Source organism: Calidris pugnax, unplaced genomic scaffold (genome assembly GCF_001431845.1).
Source record: "Calidris pugnax isolate Ruff unplaced genomic scaffold, ASM143184v1 scaffold39, whole genome shotgun sequence".
In the NCBI taxonomy this organism is placed as follows: Eukaryota; Metazoa; Chordata; class Aves; order Charadriiformes; family Scolopacidae; genus Calidris; species Calidris pugnax.
In genome coordinates, this window is record NW_015090828.1 from 6,403,955 (window position 1) to 6,418,258 (window position 14,304).

General features: G+C 40.5%; 1 protein-coding gene across 1 annotated transcript in view; it reads left to right on the top strand.

Moving 5' to 3' along the window:
• The first annotated feature begins 61 nt into the window (after window positions 1-61).
• The window catches only part of REEP3 (receptor accessory protein 3), a 39,353-nt gene continuing 25,110 nt past the window's right edge, over window positions 62-14,304 (top strand). Inside the window, exon 1 of the mRNA XM_014940551.1 lies at window positions 62-171. Coding sequence (XP_014796037.1) covers window positions 140-171 — 32 coding nt within the window. The 5' untranslated portion in view covers window positions 62-139. The remainder of the gene's footprint in view (window positions 172-14,304) is intronic.

The following is a 14,304-nucleotide window of genomic DNA, read 5'->3' on the forward strand; positions in this document are numbered from 1 at the left end:
ACCCCGCCGCGCCCGAGCCCGCGCGGCAGCCAGGGCGCACGCGCACAGCCGCCCAGCCAATGGGGCGAGGGCGGGGGCGGGGCCATTGAGGCCGGGCTGGCTGAGGGGACGCGCCGCCGCCACCGCCGTGGCTGCCGCGATGGTCTCCTGGATGATTTCACGGGCCGTCGTGTGAGTACCGGGCCCGGGGAAAACGGGCAGAGCCAGCCCTCGGTAGGGCTGCGGGGGAAGCGGCTGATCGCCCGCGGGCGTGGGCGGTGGTGGGGTTTCCCCCAGCGGGGCTGGGCCGGGGGCGGTGGAAGGGAGGGAGGGAGGGAGGTGGCGCTCCCTTTGCTCCGTGCCCCCCGTCCCCCTCAGCGTCGAGCCGCCGTTGGGCCGCGGGCAGGAGGGCGGCCGGTCGGCCCCGCCGCTCCGGTGCGGCCTGGCCGGCGCAGGTGGGGCGGGAGGCGGTTTCCCACGGTGCAGCGGGGGCCGGCGGGGCGGTGGAGAGGGAGGGCGGTGGGTGGCTGGGCCCAAGGGCCGCCGCGCTGTACCCACCGGCGGCTTGGCAGTGCCCTGCTCTAACGAACCGCTCCGCTGTTAGGAATTCAGTCGCTTCAGAGGGGGTTTCACCCCCCTCAAACTCTGTCTTGAAAAGGGGTGAGGTAGCAGGAGCGGTGGCTCTAGGCAGGGTGAGGCTGGTCTGGCAGCAGGTGGGCTGCCGGCTGCCTCGGAGGGTCGTCCTGCTCTCAGAAGCCACCTCCAAACCAGCACCGGACTCCTGGTGAGCATAGATTTGTCTCCCCGGGTCCCACCGTGCTTCTTCCGTTGTTAAATGCATGTCTCCCAGGGCTGCAGAGCCAAGAAGCTTAGGCTGCCGGAGCCTGTCGCAGGTAAATTGTATCCGTTGTATGTAAATTGAGCCAAATTAACCTATATGGTCTGTTTGGTAACTGCTCTCCTTCTCACCAGAGCTAAAAGGGCTAGGAGAATGCTTGTGAGCACAGAGTGAGTGTCTGTGGTGAGTATAGGTTATCAGCTGACGAAGAGATACACAACATACTGTCAGTCTATCTTTATGAAGTTTATTATTTTTTTTTGCCAACCAAAGGGGTGGACTTTCTTAGGTGAAAAGTATCATCTTATGCATTGTTCAAGTTCTATTTGAGAAGGAATAAACTCCAGTACAACCTCTGGTCTCTTGTTTTTGGCATTGTGCTGTTTCGTCATGAAACTGGTAGGTTATTTTGCTCATTTGAATAATGTTCCCTAACAAATGTTGAGTAATATTTGAGCAACTGAGTCTTCCTTGTGCTCCTTGCTGAGTACCTCTGTGTCTGTGGGGGCCTCGGTGCTTATTGGGTTGCTCGAGCTGAGATTTGCTGTGTGTGACTTTTTGCCAGGCAAATGAAATAAATATGCTCACAAAGGAGTCTAACAAACATCTGAATTAGTGCAAAATATGTAGCAGGAGTGTATGACCTAAAAGGCAAGAGAATAGAATTTCCCTGTTTTGATGGTGACAAACATCCCCATTAAGCTGCCTGGTGTAATTTCATCTGAAAACTTAATTTGTCGTCAGGAAGCTTTCTCATGCTGCCACGTACGTTTTCCTGCTGCAGTCTGGTCACCTAGATAAGTAGCAGTGCTCTCCCTGCCCTCCCTGAGACTTGTCAGATAATTGAAACTTGCAAAGTAGAGCATTGTGTTCCAGGATTCACCAAGGACGACATGGGTTTGGAAGAGAGAGACTGTAGGAAGAATTTTTGTTTGTGTTCTATCAACGTGGTCTTCGCATGGGCAATACACAGCATTAGAGGGAGGAGATACACACATGCTTTCTGTATATCCAATGTAGCTAATATAGCTGAACCTGTTTCTACTTTATGTAAAGGCACCAACGAGAGAACTTATATTTTAACAATTTAGACTGTGTTGGTTGTAAGGGTGATACCAATGATGCTAGTTTGTAACGACCAGATTCTTGTCAAGTTAGTTGTTTTATCCATGAAATGAATTGTTAAGGATTGCTTTTGTATTTTGAGGACTAAGTCCTCCGTGGGTTTAATCAATAGCACAGGGAATGAAGAGAACAGCTACTGCTATCCACAGGTTTATTGCAAGAAGCAATAAAGGACAACATATTGTACGGGTTTGTGTAGTTTGGTTTTCAGGTTGTCACTGGTCACTCATTTGTGTGCCCTAATTATTTTTCTAAAAAGGGAGTCCCTAATATTATTTATAAGTCCTCTTCACCTTCTTGTGTCCTTGTTTCCTAGCTGTGGAACTTATCTAGCTTGCTGGTGTTCAGCTCCCAGGAAGGGAGAAATGTTCAGTGAGAACTTGGACAGCTTTGAGACTATTGTTTGATTTGGCTTAATAGAGCAAAATTCACGTGGAAAAGGAAGGTGGGAAGTAGCACAAAAGTAGATGTGGTGTGATGTAAGAGGTCTTAATTGCAATGGTCTTGAGACTGTCCCCCTTGTCTTTTCTCGGTGTCCATTATGTTATCTTCCTTTATTTGATCTGTTTTCCTTCCTGGTTCCTTTCCGGACATACCTGTTCCAGTGGCTTTGTTTCTCCGATTTGTGTGTAATGAGTTTGGAGGGCATGTACTACATTTTCCTTAAACACCATAAGAAAGATGGAAATATATTTAACCACTACATAGCTTCTAAGATCTGATGCTAAGACTCTTATGTAGTGTTTTAATTTTGGTGTGATGACTTTCTGTTGCATAGGAGAGCTGTGGATATCATGCGCTGTCTGTAGCAGGTCCAAGAAGCCCTGTTGTTGTGTTTGGGCACCCATCAGGAATACTTGTTGTTTTGACTGGTGAAGGAGCAGCAGTTCTTTTGGCTGCAGCTGGGTTCTCTCTCCTGACTGACCTCCTATTTTTCAGGGCCAAAAGAGCAGCAAAATATTAATTTGTAGATGTGTCACAGTGCCCTCTGCTGACTTTTGACGTGGAGGACTTGTTCTGACACGCAAGTCCTAAGCAAATTGACTTCTGGTTCACTTCGAGAGTTTGCAATTTGGGGTTAATCAGCTCCACTAAAATAACTTGGTTAAAGCTTTAAGGAATTAGGGAATGGAGCTAGTAGAGAATTAGAATTCTTAATTGCATGTGAATTGTCTTGAAGAGTCATGCACAGGAAACAGGGAGTGGTTCAAATTTACTGTTCCACATAATAATCTTTGGCAAAACTTCATTTTAATGAAATCTTTTCCCTTTGCTCTGTAAATGCTATTATAGTTAGGTCTCTAAATAAGTGAAATACCTTGTACTAATTGCATGTCGTCTTTCTGTCGAGAAGCAGACTTGAAGTACATAACTAAAACGTCCTTTCATTTTAAAGTTTTGTGTTTATGGAGTGCCGCTGTAATAAGTATAGGTCGTTATTAATTCTAAAACACACTGGCTATTGCAACAGTTTTAGAGTAATTACTGCAGGGTTGTGTTTTTTTTTTCTCACTTCCAAAAACAACAAGAAGATAGTAATTTATTTCAGAGTCTCAGAAAACTTCTGAAAGTGGTACGCCTTGTCATCTTCTTAGTCCTTAATGGTGGGAATAGCTTTTTAAGTTTGTGGCTGCCCGTCTTATTAACTTATAATAGAGCCTATTCCTGACTTTTCGTTTGCTTTGATTGCTCATTCTTCTCATTTGTAAGCTCTGAGCAATTGTGTACACATCAGTTGCTGAGACGGTGTTTAGTAGTAAACACACTGAGTACTTGTCAGTCACAGCCTGGTATGGATGAGATCAGACTATCCTCTTGTGCCAAGCGAAGATGTGAAGCATCCTAAATACAAAGTAGATGGCCATTTTGTTCTTGCAATCTGTTAAAGCAGACTGTCTGCTGTAATCTGTTAACTTTTTTTTTTTCCCCTCCTCACTTAAAAATGAAAGTTCCCCCATCTGTGTTATTTTGTGATGCTCTCTCTACCCTTGTGTTTAAGTACACGTTTTGTTTTCAGTGTAGTTGCAGTCAGGACTGTTGGAAGGGAGTTATAGTGGCCCACAGGAGGATGTATTTGTCTTGGGTGCTGGTAGTTGCCTTTCTGTCTATCCATGTAATGTCTGCCTTCCCAACCCTCATTTTTGAGCCTTGCAAGGACTCAAAAATGTACAAGTAGAAGAGTGAGCAAGCGTTCCCTGGTTCTGGTTTTAGATTTTAACTGTAACTACATTAAGTGGGACAAATACTGAGGCACACAGGAGACAACTACTACTACCTGCCTTCAAGGTCGTCTCTTTTGGCTTTTACTACTTTACAGATTAGAGTGGTTTCTTTCATTGTAATTTTCAAGGTGTTTTCTTTTTAATACTTTGGTTGTTCTTCAACAGTTCCAAACATCCAGCTACCCTTAGAATTACTAGACATCTGAGAACGGGTGGCTGAAGCCATAGCTTATTATTATAGCATATTGATTGGCTTGTCATCAGGAATATCTGGTTTAGTGTGGTGGTGATTTTTTATGTAACCGTGTATGCTTTGCTTGTAAACTTGGTTTGTCTTGCTCTTGAAAACAATTTTTTAATTCAAAGCAATAAGTACAAAAACATTTACCCTCTTGTTTGCTAATTAATGTGCTGTCAAACACGTTGCCTTGAAACAATCATCATTCAGATGAAATTAAGTAAAGGTACCAATACATGCTGTGGGGAAGGAATAGCTATCTACAGCCTAATCTTCAGGTCAGAAGGGCCGTTTGGAGGAGAATTTCTTCAAGTGTTTGTAGCCTGTTCTTCTCCTGGCAGGATGGTTCCAGCTGAAGTATATTAAGGATGTTGAGTGCAGTTGGATGCTGAATGCTTTCTGGTATCTTTCTAGTTTCCAGGTCTGTAAATTGCTGGTGCATCTGTGGGGAAAAATGAGTAGCTGAGATAGAGAGATGTGCCAAAATGTCTGGCCACAGAACTGCAAGGATTCAGTCACCACATGTGAGTTATCCTTAGCACTTCATGCTATGCTTAAACAGATCTTGCTGGCCTGTTGCTGGGCCTCCTCTCATTCTCTACCTTCCACAGGGTCCAAAGGTTGTGTGGCCACAGGGTGACTCTGGTTGTTTTGTTAACCAAAATGAAAATTAGCATGCTTGAAAGAGGTTACTTTTTTGTTAATTGCAGTGAACCGTACCAGTTCGTGCTGCTCTTGTGTAGTTGCTAGGCAAGTGGTGTGTTGAGAATGAAAAGCTTCAGGACAAAACCAGCCCTGGTTTTGGCATCAGCATATTACCAGACTGGTTAAAAGGTACTTTGAACCTATATTCTTCACTTGCACATTGCTGCTTATTCTTTCTTCTAGTGAAAGTATTTCAGGTAGTAACAGTGCAGCTGTTCTAATCAAACAAGGTGTCAAATTTTTTTAAAGGGTTTTAAATTTTATAGGTGGAAATTTGTAAGCATTTGTAAGTCTAGGGATTAAGTGTATTGTCTGTGTGAAAGATTAAATTATTTACATAATTGAACAATGAAATCATCAGAGCACTTCTCTCCAATAGTTCAGCTTCTCACTTAGGCAATCCTAATATGTACAGCAAAAAGTGTCTGCTCACTGAACTTGACTCGTAGTACCCATTCTGTAAGTTAGTGCCATGCAAGATGACTAGCTCTGACCATTTGTTAGAAATAAGTGTCCCCCACTGCCTCCCTGGGCACCTTTCCTTAAATCAGTGTGTGCCACGCGGTCCAGCCGCTCTGTTCTCCCCCGTGTCCGTGGGCCTGTGTAGGCACAGAGCATGCGTGGTCCAGGGTTCGTAGCCGATGGCAGGCGGGCAAGCTAATGCTGGCTCACAACAGATGGAGCACAACTAGAGGCGTGCTGTGGAGTCTGACGTTCGTACTTAATGATCTTGGCATGTACTCTGTTACAAAACGTGCTGAAATCCACATCTGTGTCCTATGCGTTGTAGATAAAGAAATACCAAGAGCTGCGTGGTCTGGCACAAAAGGATGTTTCTAATTAAAACAAACAATCTCCACTCTTGCGTGTTCCACAAACCAATGTCTGCTTTGACAGAGCATATTTTAGGCTCTTGAGAATTTCTGCTACCTAGATAAAACCGCTTGCTTTTGCTGATTATTTTGCGTGTGGAGCCAACTCCTGATAAGCTCATATAGGGCTGAGAAAGATCCCGAGCCAAATTCTGATATTTTTCTTTTTAAAATAAGCTGTTTTGGCTCAATACTTATAATCCTTGATAATAACATATTAAAAAAAAAAGTAAGTAAAAGCATGTCTTGCAAAACCCCTGTTCTTGTGCTTCATGTTGAAGAAGTTTATCTAAGCTTTTTGATCCTTTTTATTCTGCTTTTGAAATTTTGGAATTTCAAAACCTATGCTATTATGTTGAAGTACTTGGTTGTTAGAGAAGAAGGTATTACAACTGAAAACAATGTGATCTCTCTGTTGTGAATCTTTCAGATGTTAAGGACCTGCCAAACTAGATGGTAACGACTTGCTAATGGACAAATGAGATGAGGTGTACTGAGTCTAGGTAGGAAAGATGGTTGCAGGTTTTTTCCTGACCAGTCTGACTTGAAGCATGACTGGCCTCGGTGGCACTAAATAAACAATCTGATTAGATACTTTTGGATGGGGGGGGGAAATAGAACATCCCATAGTGGCTAACTCCATATTGAGCCTTTTGGCAGCTATCACTGTTATTTCTAGTTCAGTTTATCACTGACATAATAATAGGGCGTTACTTCTATTTCTGTTGTGTTTTATAGCTACTCTGCAAGCACTGACAGGGAAGTGGCTTTAACGAGATGAATGTTTTCCCTGTGTTTATCATCTTTGAAATATTGCTCACATATCCTGAAGACAGTTGGAACTTGCATTTGATGTTGAAAACTAAGTGCAATTTCTTTCAAAAGCCTTTAACCTGGTGTTTAAATGCAAAGATTCACAAAGCAGAATATTTCCTGAAGTGAGAAGTCTGACATAATGCCTTACTTTCTTCTGCTAATAAAGCTGTTAGAACTTGCAGTGCTTGAAGGGAAAAATCAGAAGAGAGTTTGTGCTTGTACTTTCCTACCACTCTCCGGTTGCGTGATTTGCTCCTCTCACCTCCTTTTGTAACTCAATGATCAAAACCATGGAAAGAAGAGTGAGGAAAACGGTTGGTAGCTTTAGAGATATCGTAATTAGTTTTGATAGTGTAGTAACATTACCTTAAACTGTAATCTTTAAAAAAAAAAGTTTATTCCTTGGCTTTGTGCTCTTACTCACTTTCGTCTGCTAATCTTTTTTTTTCCCCAGACTAGACTTTGCTGTAGAACACATAGTTCCCCTTATGTCTAAAAGCATGTCTAGTGTTACTTGGTTGAAGTGTATTTGCTATTGGATTGTTTTAGAAGCCAGAGAAAAATTCACATTTTTCAGCAGCAAACCACTTAAAGTTTACTTGGGAGACAATATTACCCACAAAAACATAAAATGCTTGTTTTAAATGACTGCTTTGGCAGTCACTAGTTTGCCATAGATTCAATATAAGCGGCGTTGGTTTCACTGTTCTGCATACAGAACTTTGGTGCATTTTTTTATGGATAAAAGTTAACCTTGAATGTTTGAAACAAAATGCAATTTATGTTTGTATAAAGAGGATAATGTGAATCAGGGAAGCTACCTCTCATTGGCTTTAGCAAATGACATTTCTGAAGAGATACACATACATTCCCTCTGTAGCTTCTGGTTTCTTAGTCTGTTTCTGTATTACCAATCAAGCATTTTGTGGTAACTGAATTCTACTTTCAAAAATTAACCTTTGGTTAATTAGCTTAGTGTGCATTGTCTGTTTTTAAGAAAAAAAGCTACCCCTCAGACTAATTTAATGCATGAGTCTCTAAAAGAAAAAGCAAGAAATGATTAGGGTTCAGCAAGGAGGAAGTGAAGTTAACTTTTAGCATGTTACTTTTGACACTAAGTTACTAACACAACGACATGAATAAGTTTGGTAGAGATTCAGCATGTTCTCAGTTCTTGTGTCTAACAGTTTATTCAGAGTTCTGTAAGTACTAATTGTAATTAACGAAACACGTATAGGTTGGAATGACAAGTCCAGATGTTATCTCAACAGTATCTGCCAAATACAAATTTCATAGAAGAAGCCTTTTCCTGTGTACAATGGGGAAGTTCGGTTTTTTGAGTGTTCTAACGGGCTTCAGAAATACTTTTTATGGGTCATAAGATTAACAGGATTGTTTGAAAATCAGGGACCTTAAAGCAAAAATTGAGATGTAAATACCTTCTGATTATCAAAAGCAAAAAAAGCCCAGCTGTCTGGGGAAGAGAGAAGACAGGCTAATTTTTACTGCAAGAGTTGGTGTTCTGTGGTTGTACTTTTTTCTTTGCTCAAACTCTTGTCTTTTTTTAATGGTTTTTTGAGAGAGACAGGACCTAGAGGCTGGTCTGTGACAACACCCTTGGGTTTCTAGGATATGTAATGCTTTAAGTAGGAGCTTTCTGGCCTTTTGGGTTATGAATTCACTCTTCTCTCTAAAACCAGCCAGCTTAATATTCCATATACTGTGGTCTGTAGCAGAGCTGGATGCATTTTTTTCCATTTAAAAAAAAGTCAACCCATATGATGAATGTATGGTTACATGCCCTGTGGTTTGCTATTTGCTTACAAAGAGGTCAAAAATAAAATGTGGTTTTCCTTGGAACAAGTAGAAGCGATTCTTAGTTGGGACCACTCCTATTTTAAATGTTAGTTTCCTATAACCAGTTATTTTGATGTTGATGGTGCTCCAAAAATCTTGAGAAGAAATACTCTTAGAGCAACAAGCGATTTGCATGATTATGAATTATAATTTGTGAGATTCACCGAAGTCTCTAGCAGATCAATGTAAGGTGAAAAAGCAAAGTTAACAAGATAAGAATCCAAGTGGAAATCTGTTTTTTGTTAATTATGTGGCATTCTGAGGTATTAGAGGGAATGAGTCTAGACTGTAAGTGGTGGCCGAGGCCAGGATGGATATCTCCAGTCCAGTGGCTAGCTTTAGAGCCTCTTTGCAAAGCTGAAGAAAGCTGTAGATTCCAAAAATGGTTGTGAATGAGCACAACTTGATAGTCTTGAGAACATAAACTGTTTTTCCTCTAGAACTTAAAATAATATTGGAAGTACTAGCTTACTGAACTTCCATAGTTTGACTGTTGGGTATGTGAGGTCGCTTCTTCCTTTTGCAGCTTCTGACACAAGAGAATGTGCTTGAACACTTTAATACAAAGGATTTCTCCCCATCTCATGCAGTTGAGACTTGGGTGTCTATATTGTTAACTAAACATGGACTACCCATCATGACTTCATATATTGATTGAAGATAATATAACTTAGGGTAAATATGCCCAAGTTAGTGATAACAAAAATTAAAAGTTGGCCTTAGATCCTTTGAGACAACCAAAAATTTCTTTTTCCCATTGTTGAAAGAGGCTACTGCCACTTAAAATACTGAGCTGTCTTGCTTTGGGACTTAGATACAATAATGAGTGAGGCTACTTTAAACACTAAATACAGTTGCTGTAATGAGAATGTATTTTGGGGGGGTTGAGTTTTATTCTGGTGTTGCTGTGGTTTTGACAGCATTTGTTGTATTTTGTTCTTATCTACCGCAGAACTTCTGTTGCTTATTTAGTATTGCTGTTCTTTAACTACCAAATTTTGTACTGGATAAAAGATCATCTTCATATGCAGATCTGATTCTTACTTGGTCATTGCACCAGGATTTGGAGTCTGTGAGTTCTCCAAGAATCAAATCTTTAAGAATATTAAACATGTTTTAAAACTGTGCAGCACTTGGCAATACTGAGATGACAGTATTTGCTTTATTCTTTTATGCTAGCTTTGGCTCTCCAAACATCCGTCTATCTTTGCTTATTTAAAAACTTACTGTGGTGTGGAGCAGAGAAACCTTTGAAAAGGAGTGGCCACTGACTTCGCATGACTTAGTTGAAGTTAGTGTAATAAACAATTTTTCAGTGTACCAGTTAGACCTTGCAAACACCTTTCATTTCAATCTATTCTGAATTCTTCTACAGTATGCTTGATATGAAAGACTTCATATTCTTATATAGAAATGAAGACCTAATTAAAAAACTGTAGGAGCATCCAAAACTATTTTGAAGACACTAGACACAAAGCTAAGAGTAGTAAGTAGGTAAATACAAGAGCTGGTAACTCTTTTATACTTTATCAAAGCTGAGAAACTAAGTATCACATGCTTATGTAACTTTAAACTTCATGACAAAATTAAACACCTCATTCTTTAATTTGTAATGTTCATGTTAATTTTGTTTAGCACTTTGTCCACATTAAATTAGTGATTTCTTTTAGGAACTCATCAGAATTGTCCTACATTAAAAGCATCACGTTGCTCATGAGAACTGTAAGTGTAGGTTGTAGAACTTCTGAGGCTACTAAGTGTAAAGAACTTCTTCAAAAACAAGGAAGCTCACAAATGTGTTTTTGTCAATCACCTTTTATGTAAACCTGTTTAATACATAATCATCTAAAATAGAGTTTATGCTATGTGACATCCATGTAGGTAGTATTATCTTTCATCTTTAAACTTAAAAATTAATTGTAGTCTTAATTGTGTTCTTGCTCGCCTTCTCCATGGAATAAGCTTGTTCCTGCATGTCTAAATAACAATCAAAAACATCTGCTGAAAGCTAGAGTTGGTTTGACCTTTTTTTTAAAAAAAAAAAAACAACAAAAAAACCTAATTGGCCAATTGTTCTTGCCTAATGACATCTTTAATCCAGCTGTCAGTCCTTGTTGATCATTAGAAGAAAAGCATGGTTCAGTATGAGGACACATCTCTTTCTTTGAACAAAGTCATGCCAAGCTCTCTTAAAAGCTGTGTGAGAAGTAGGTGCAGTAATTCCTAACTATTGGCTAGTTCTCAGTGTTCTCTTCAGCTACTGCCTGATGGTACAGGTGGCTGCTGTGAGGCCACAAATACTTTGCTTCCAGGGTTAAACAGGCAAAGCAATAGGTGAATCCAGGGACTATTTAAGGTAGATTTGAAAGAAGATAACTTACTTGAGGTTTAATTTGGAAATTAATACTTCAGCAGGTATAAAACCCTGCTATTGAGCTAGAGTTAAGTGCTAAGTGAAAGATTTAAATTCTCTAATAAGGATTGCTCTGTATTGAAGGCCATCAGTGTTTGTTCCTAATCAGGTAGGAGTGTTAGAGATGCATGGTGTTCAGTTCCTTGGTGTGGGTGCTTGGAAGTCATGAGCTCACCTGCTGACTGACTGCACGTGGTGGAGCTTAGTAAAACTGTAAACAGGAAATAGTGCAGGGATAGTTGGGATGCTGTTACAGTAGTGTCAAACACGTGCGTTAAAATAATGGGATGAATAGGTAGGCACGCAGAGAAATGACTAAGGATTTCGTAACAATTTCTATTCCTACTAGTTTTTCTGTTTTGCTTTCTAGTACTAGCTTTTTGGAATTGTCTGCAGCACTGGGTTGTTTGGACCTTGTGACTATGTTTTGAACAGGATTGAGAGCTGGTGGGTGTGGTTTCCTTTTTTTTTTTTTAAATGATGTGGTGATGGTTTTTCCAGACTTAAGCCCTTCTGTTAAAATCTGCCGAGGCTATCTAGCAGCACAAGAAAATTTAGTTGGTCCTGAACACAAGTTTTGGACACTGTCTCCAGACATAGGCATAGATTTTTCTCGCAAGTTTGATATGCAATAGCTTATCCCCAAGTATTTCTGCACTGTATGTGATCTATACGTGAACAAGAGGTGAGCTCTTTCACAGGGTTTGAGTACCAGTAGTGCCCTGTCAACTCTGAGAAGAGAGCGAGTGGGAAAGCTGTGGTGCTAGAACACTGATGCAGCTCATCCATGTGAAAGACAGTCTCCAGGCTGACTCCTTAAGAGAGAATAGCCTGGATTTTGCTTTGGGAGTTGCTTTTTAGCAGTACCTTATTCCAGACTGAAGCAAGCCCCTGAGAGAGGGTTGTTATGACACACATGCAGAGGGTTTGTTGCTGGGAGAGTGGGGCTCGAGGGACTTGTTTGGGGTGTGTGGCTGGCTAACTGAAGTGGGCTAATAGGCTGCAAGCTGTATGTAGGCTGTGAGGTGGAAATTCAAGGTTAACTCCCTTTTGAAGGAGGTGGCAAGTCTAATGTGCGTTCAGGGATCAAGCTAATTGTTAATTAAAACCTCTCTCTGAGATTTATTGTGTTCTGTAGGGTTTTGTAGTAGCAAGTTGAAAGAGTAACAGGCAACCTATAGAAAATGCTATGTGTTTCCAGTGCTTTCAGTGCTTTTTGAGCACATGGAAGAAACAAAGCAATTTTTTGGGAGGATGCATTTATAGGTGAATTTTGCTTAAGATAACAAGAAAGGAAAAGATTCATTGTAGACTCTGCAGAGAAAATGGGTTAAAGGTTTACATATTCTCTTGGCATCTAAATCTTGTTTTCTCTTTAGAGAATCCTGGTGAGCCTATGTGAATAATCAATCAATCTTGCTGGTCTATCTTGCCCATAAGTATGTCTGTACTTCTGCAGATTCCAGTACAGAACATCCCTTACAGAATAATTTTTTTCTGTATTTAATGGTGTGCTCATTTTAGACTTCTTCTAATGTTCAGGAAGGGCTGTTGTCTGTGTTAAGGGAACTTGAAGAATATCTGGCAACAGTTTCCCTATTTTGGGGTAAATCAATAAAGTAGTATTCCATAAATGTGAGTGGATAGCACACACTTAATGGAGCTTTGCATTGGAAGAAAGGCTTGTCTCCTATCAAAGTGCTTGTAATTACTTATGACTCATTAAATAAATGTTGCTAACACAGGAAAGTCCCACTTTGTAGTGGAATTGGTAGGGAGGTCACTTGTTCACTTAAAACCTTACGGTGACTTTGGACTGCTTGAGTAATTGTTACTTTTGTTTATGTTGTGCTTTGGAAGAATCTGGCAGTTGCTTTGGAGAATTCCAGCTTCCTAAGCTGGAAGGTTAATAGCTGCCCTGCTCTGCTCAAGAATGTGCTTTACTCAGGTCTGTCGGTTCTTCTGGGTATGTTCTTCAACTGTTAAGGCTTATTTTTTTTTCTATGGCTTTTGGGGATATTATCTATGTAAGAATGCTATGAAGATTTTTTTAACAGATCTGTTTCTGATCGCATTCCTGCCTTTCAGTAACTGTAATCTGCTAAAGGAGTTGCTGAGTTTAAGGTTTGTTATGGTTTGCTACTGTTCTCTTAAGAGGATTTATGTGCTTTCCCCTGCTCCTTGCCCAAGACGGGGTGAAAGAAAAAGTAGGATAAGGTTTGGTTCGAGGAGCTTATCCTCATTCTCCCCTGTCCATGTAACAGACTGGCATTATGGTCTAAGTGTATTTTTGGAATTACTTGAATATGTAGTCTTTTAATGTAGACTGTTACAGTTAGTGTTGTATATCTGAATGCTGTCTGGTAGTAAAATGGGGCTAAATCCTGTCAGGTGCTGCAGAGAGACTCTGTTTAGTGTAGTGCCTTTCAAAAACACTCAGGACAAAAATGTCAAGGTGAGCTTTTGTTCAACTGGACATGTAAAAACCTAGGAGATAGCTGGCTTAGTCTAGAAATTACTACCCAATTGTAACCCTTGGGGTGTTAGCGGGCATGAGGGTCTTACTTTTTCTGTTTAATTGCAGGGTGTTTTTCCTTCTGAATAGGATTCTTACATATACTCCTTATGCCTTATTTTGAATTTGAGGGTACCATACAGAGATGCATAGCAGTTATAACTTAGTGCATAATTGATAAGACGTAGTATTTTACAGCCAAAATAAAAATATATCCAAACTGCTTTTCTTTTATGGGAGTGGCTTATAAGTATGAGTGGCATACAGTCTAAGCAAAAATGTTTATGCTTTTCCAGTGTGTGCTGATAGAAACCTCACTGGATGCATTGTTAAGGAGTATGGCTGTATCTTCCTTTTTAAAGCCAAGAACAGCCAGCCAAAGACTTGAGCGTAGTTTTTTAGACTAGATTCATTCTGGTATTTCATTTCCATTAGCAAGCTTCCCTTTCAAGAGAAATCTTGCTTAGACTAAACCCACTAACTGTAATGTGGAATAGTAATTATAGTTCATATAGAAGCAAAGTAATACTAACAAAATCAGACCTAGTTTCTGTGTAGATTGTGCAGTACAGTTAAGGCTTTCATACCAGACATACAGCTGGGAGACATCTACATTGCTGCTGGGATTTCCCTGGTGTCTGACCAGATCTTAGAAAAGCTTGTGTGTATATGACAGGAATGGAAGATGCTTCTATTGTAACCTGCAGGAGAAGTCTAGTATTGG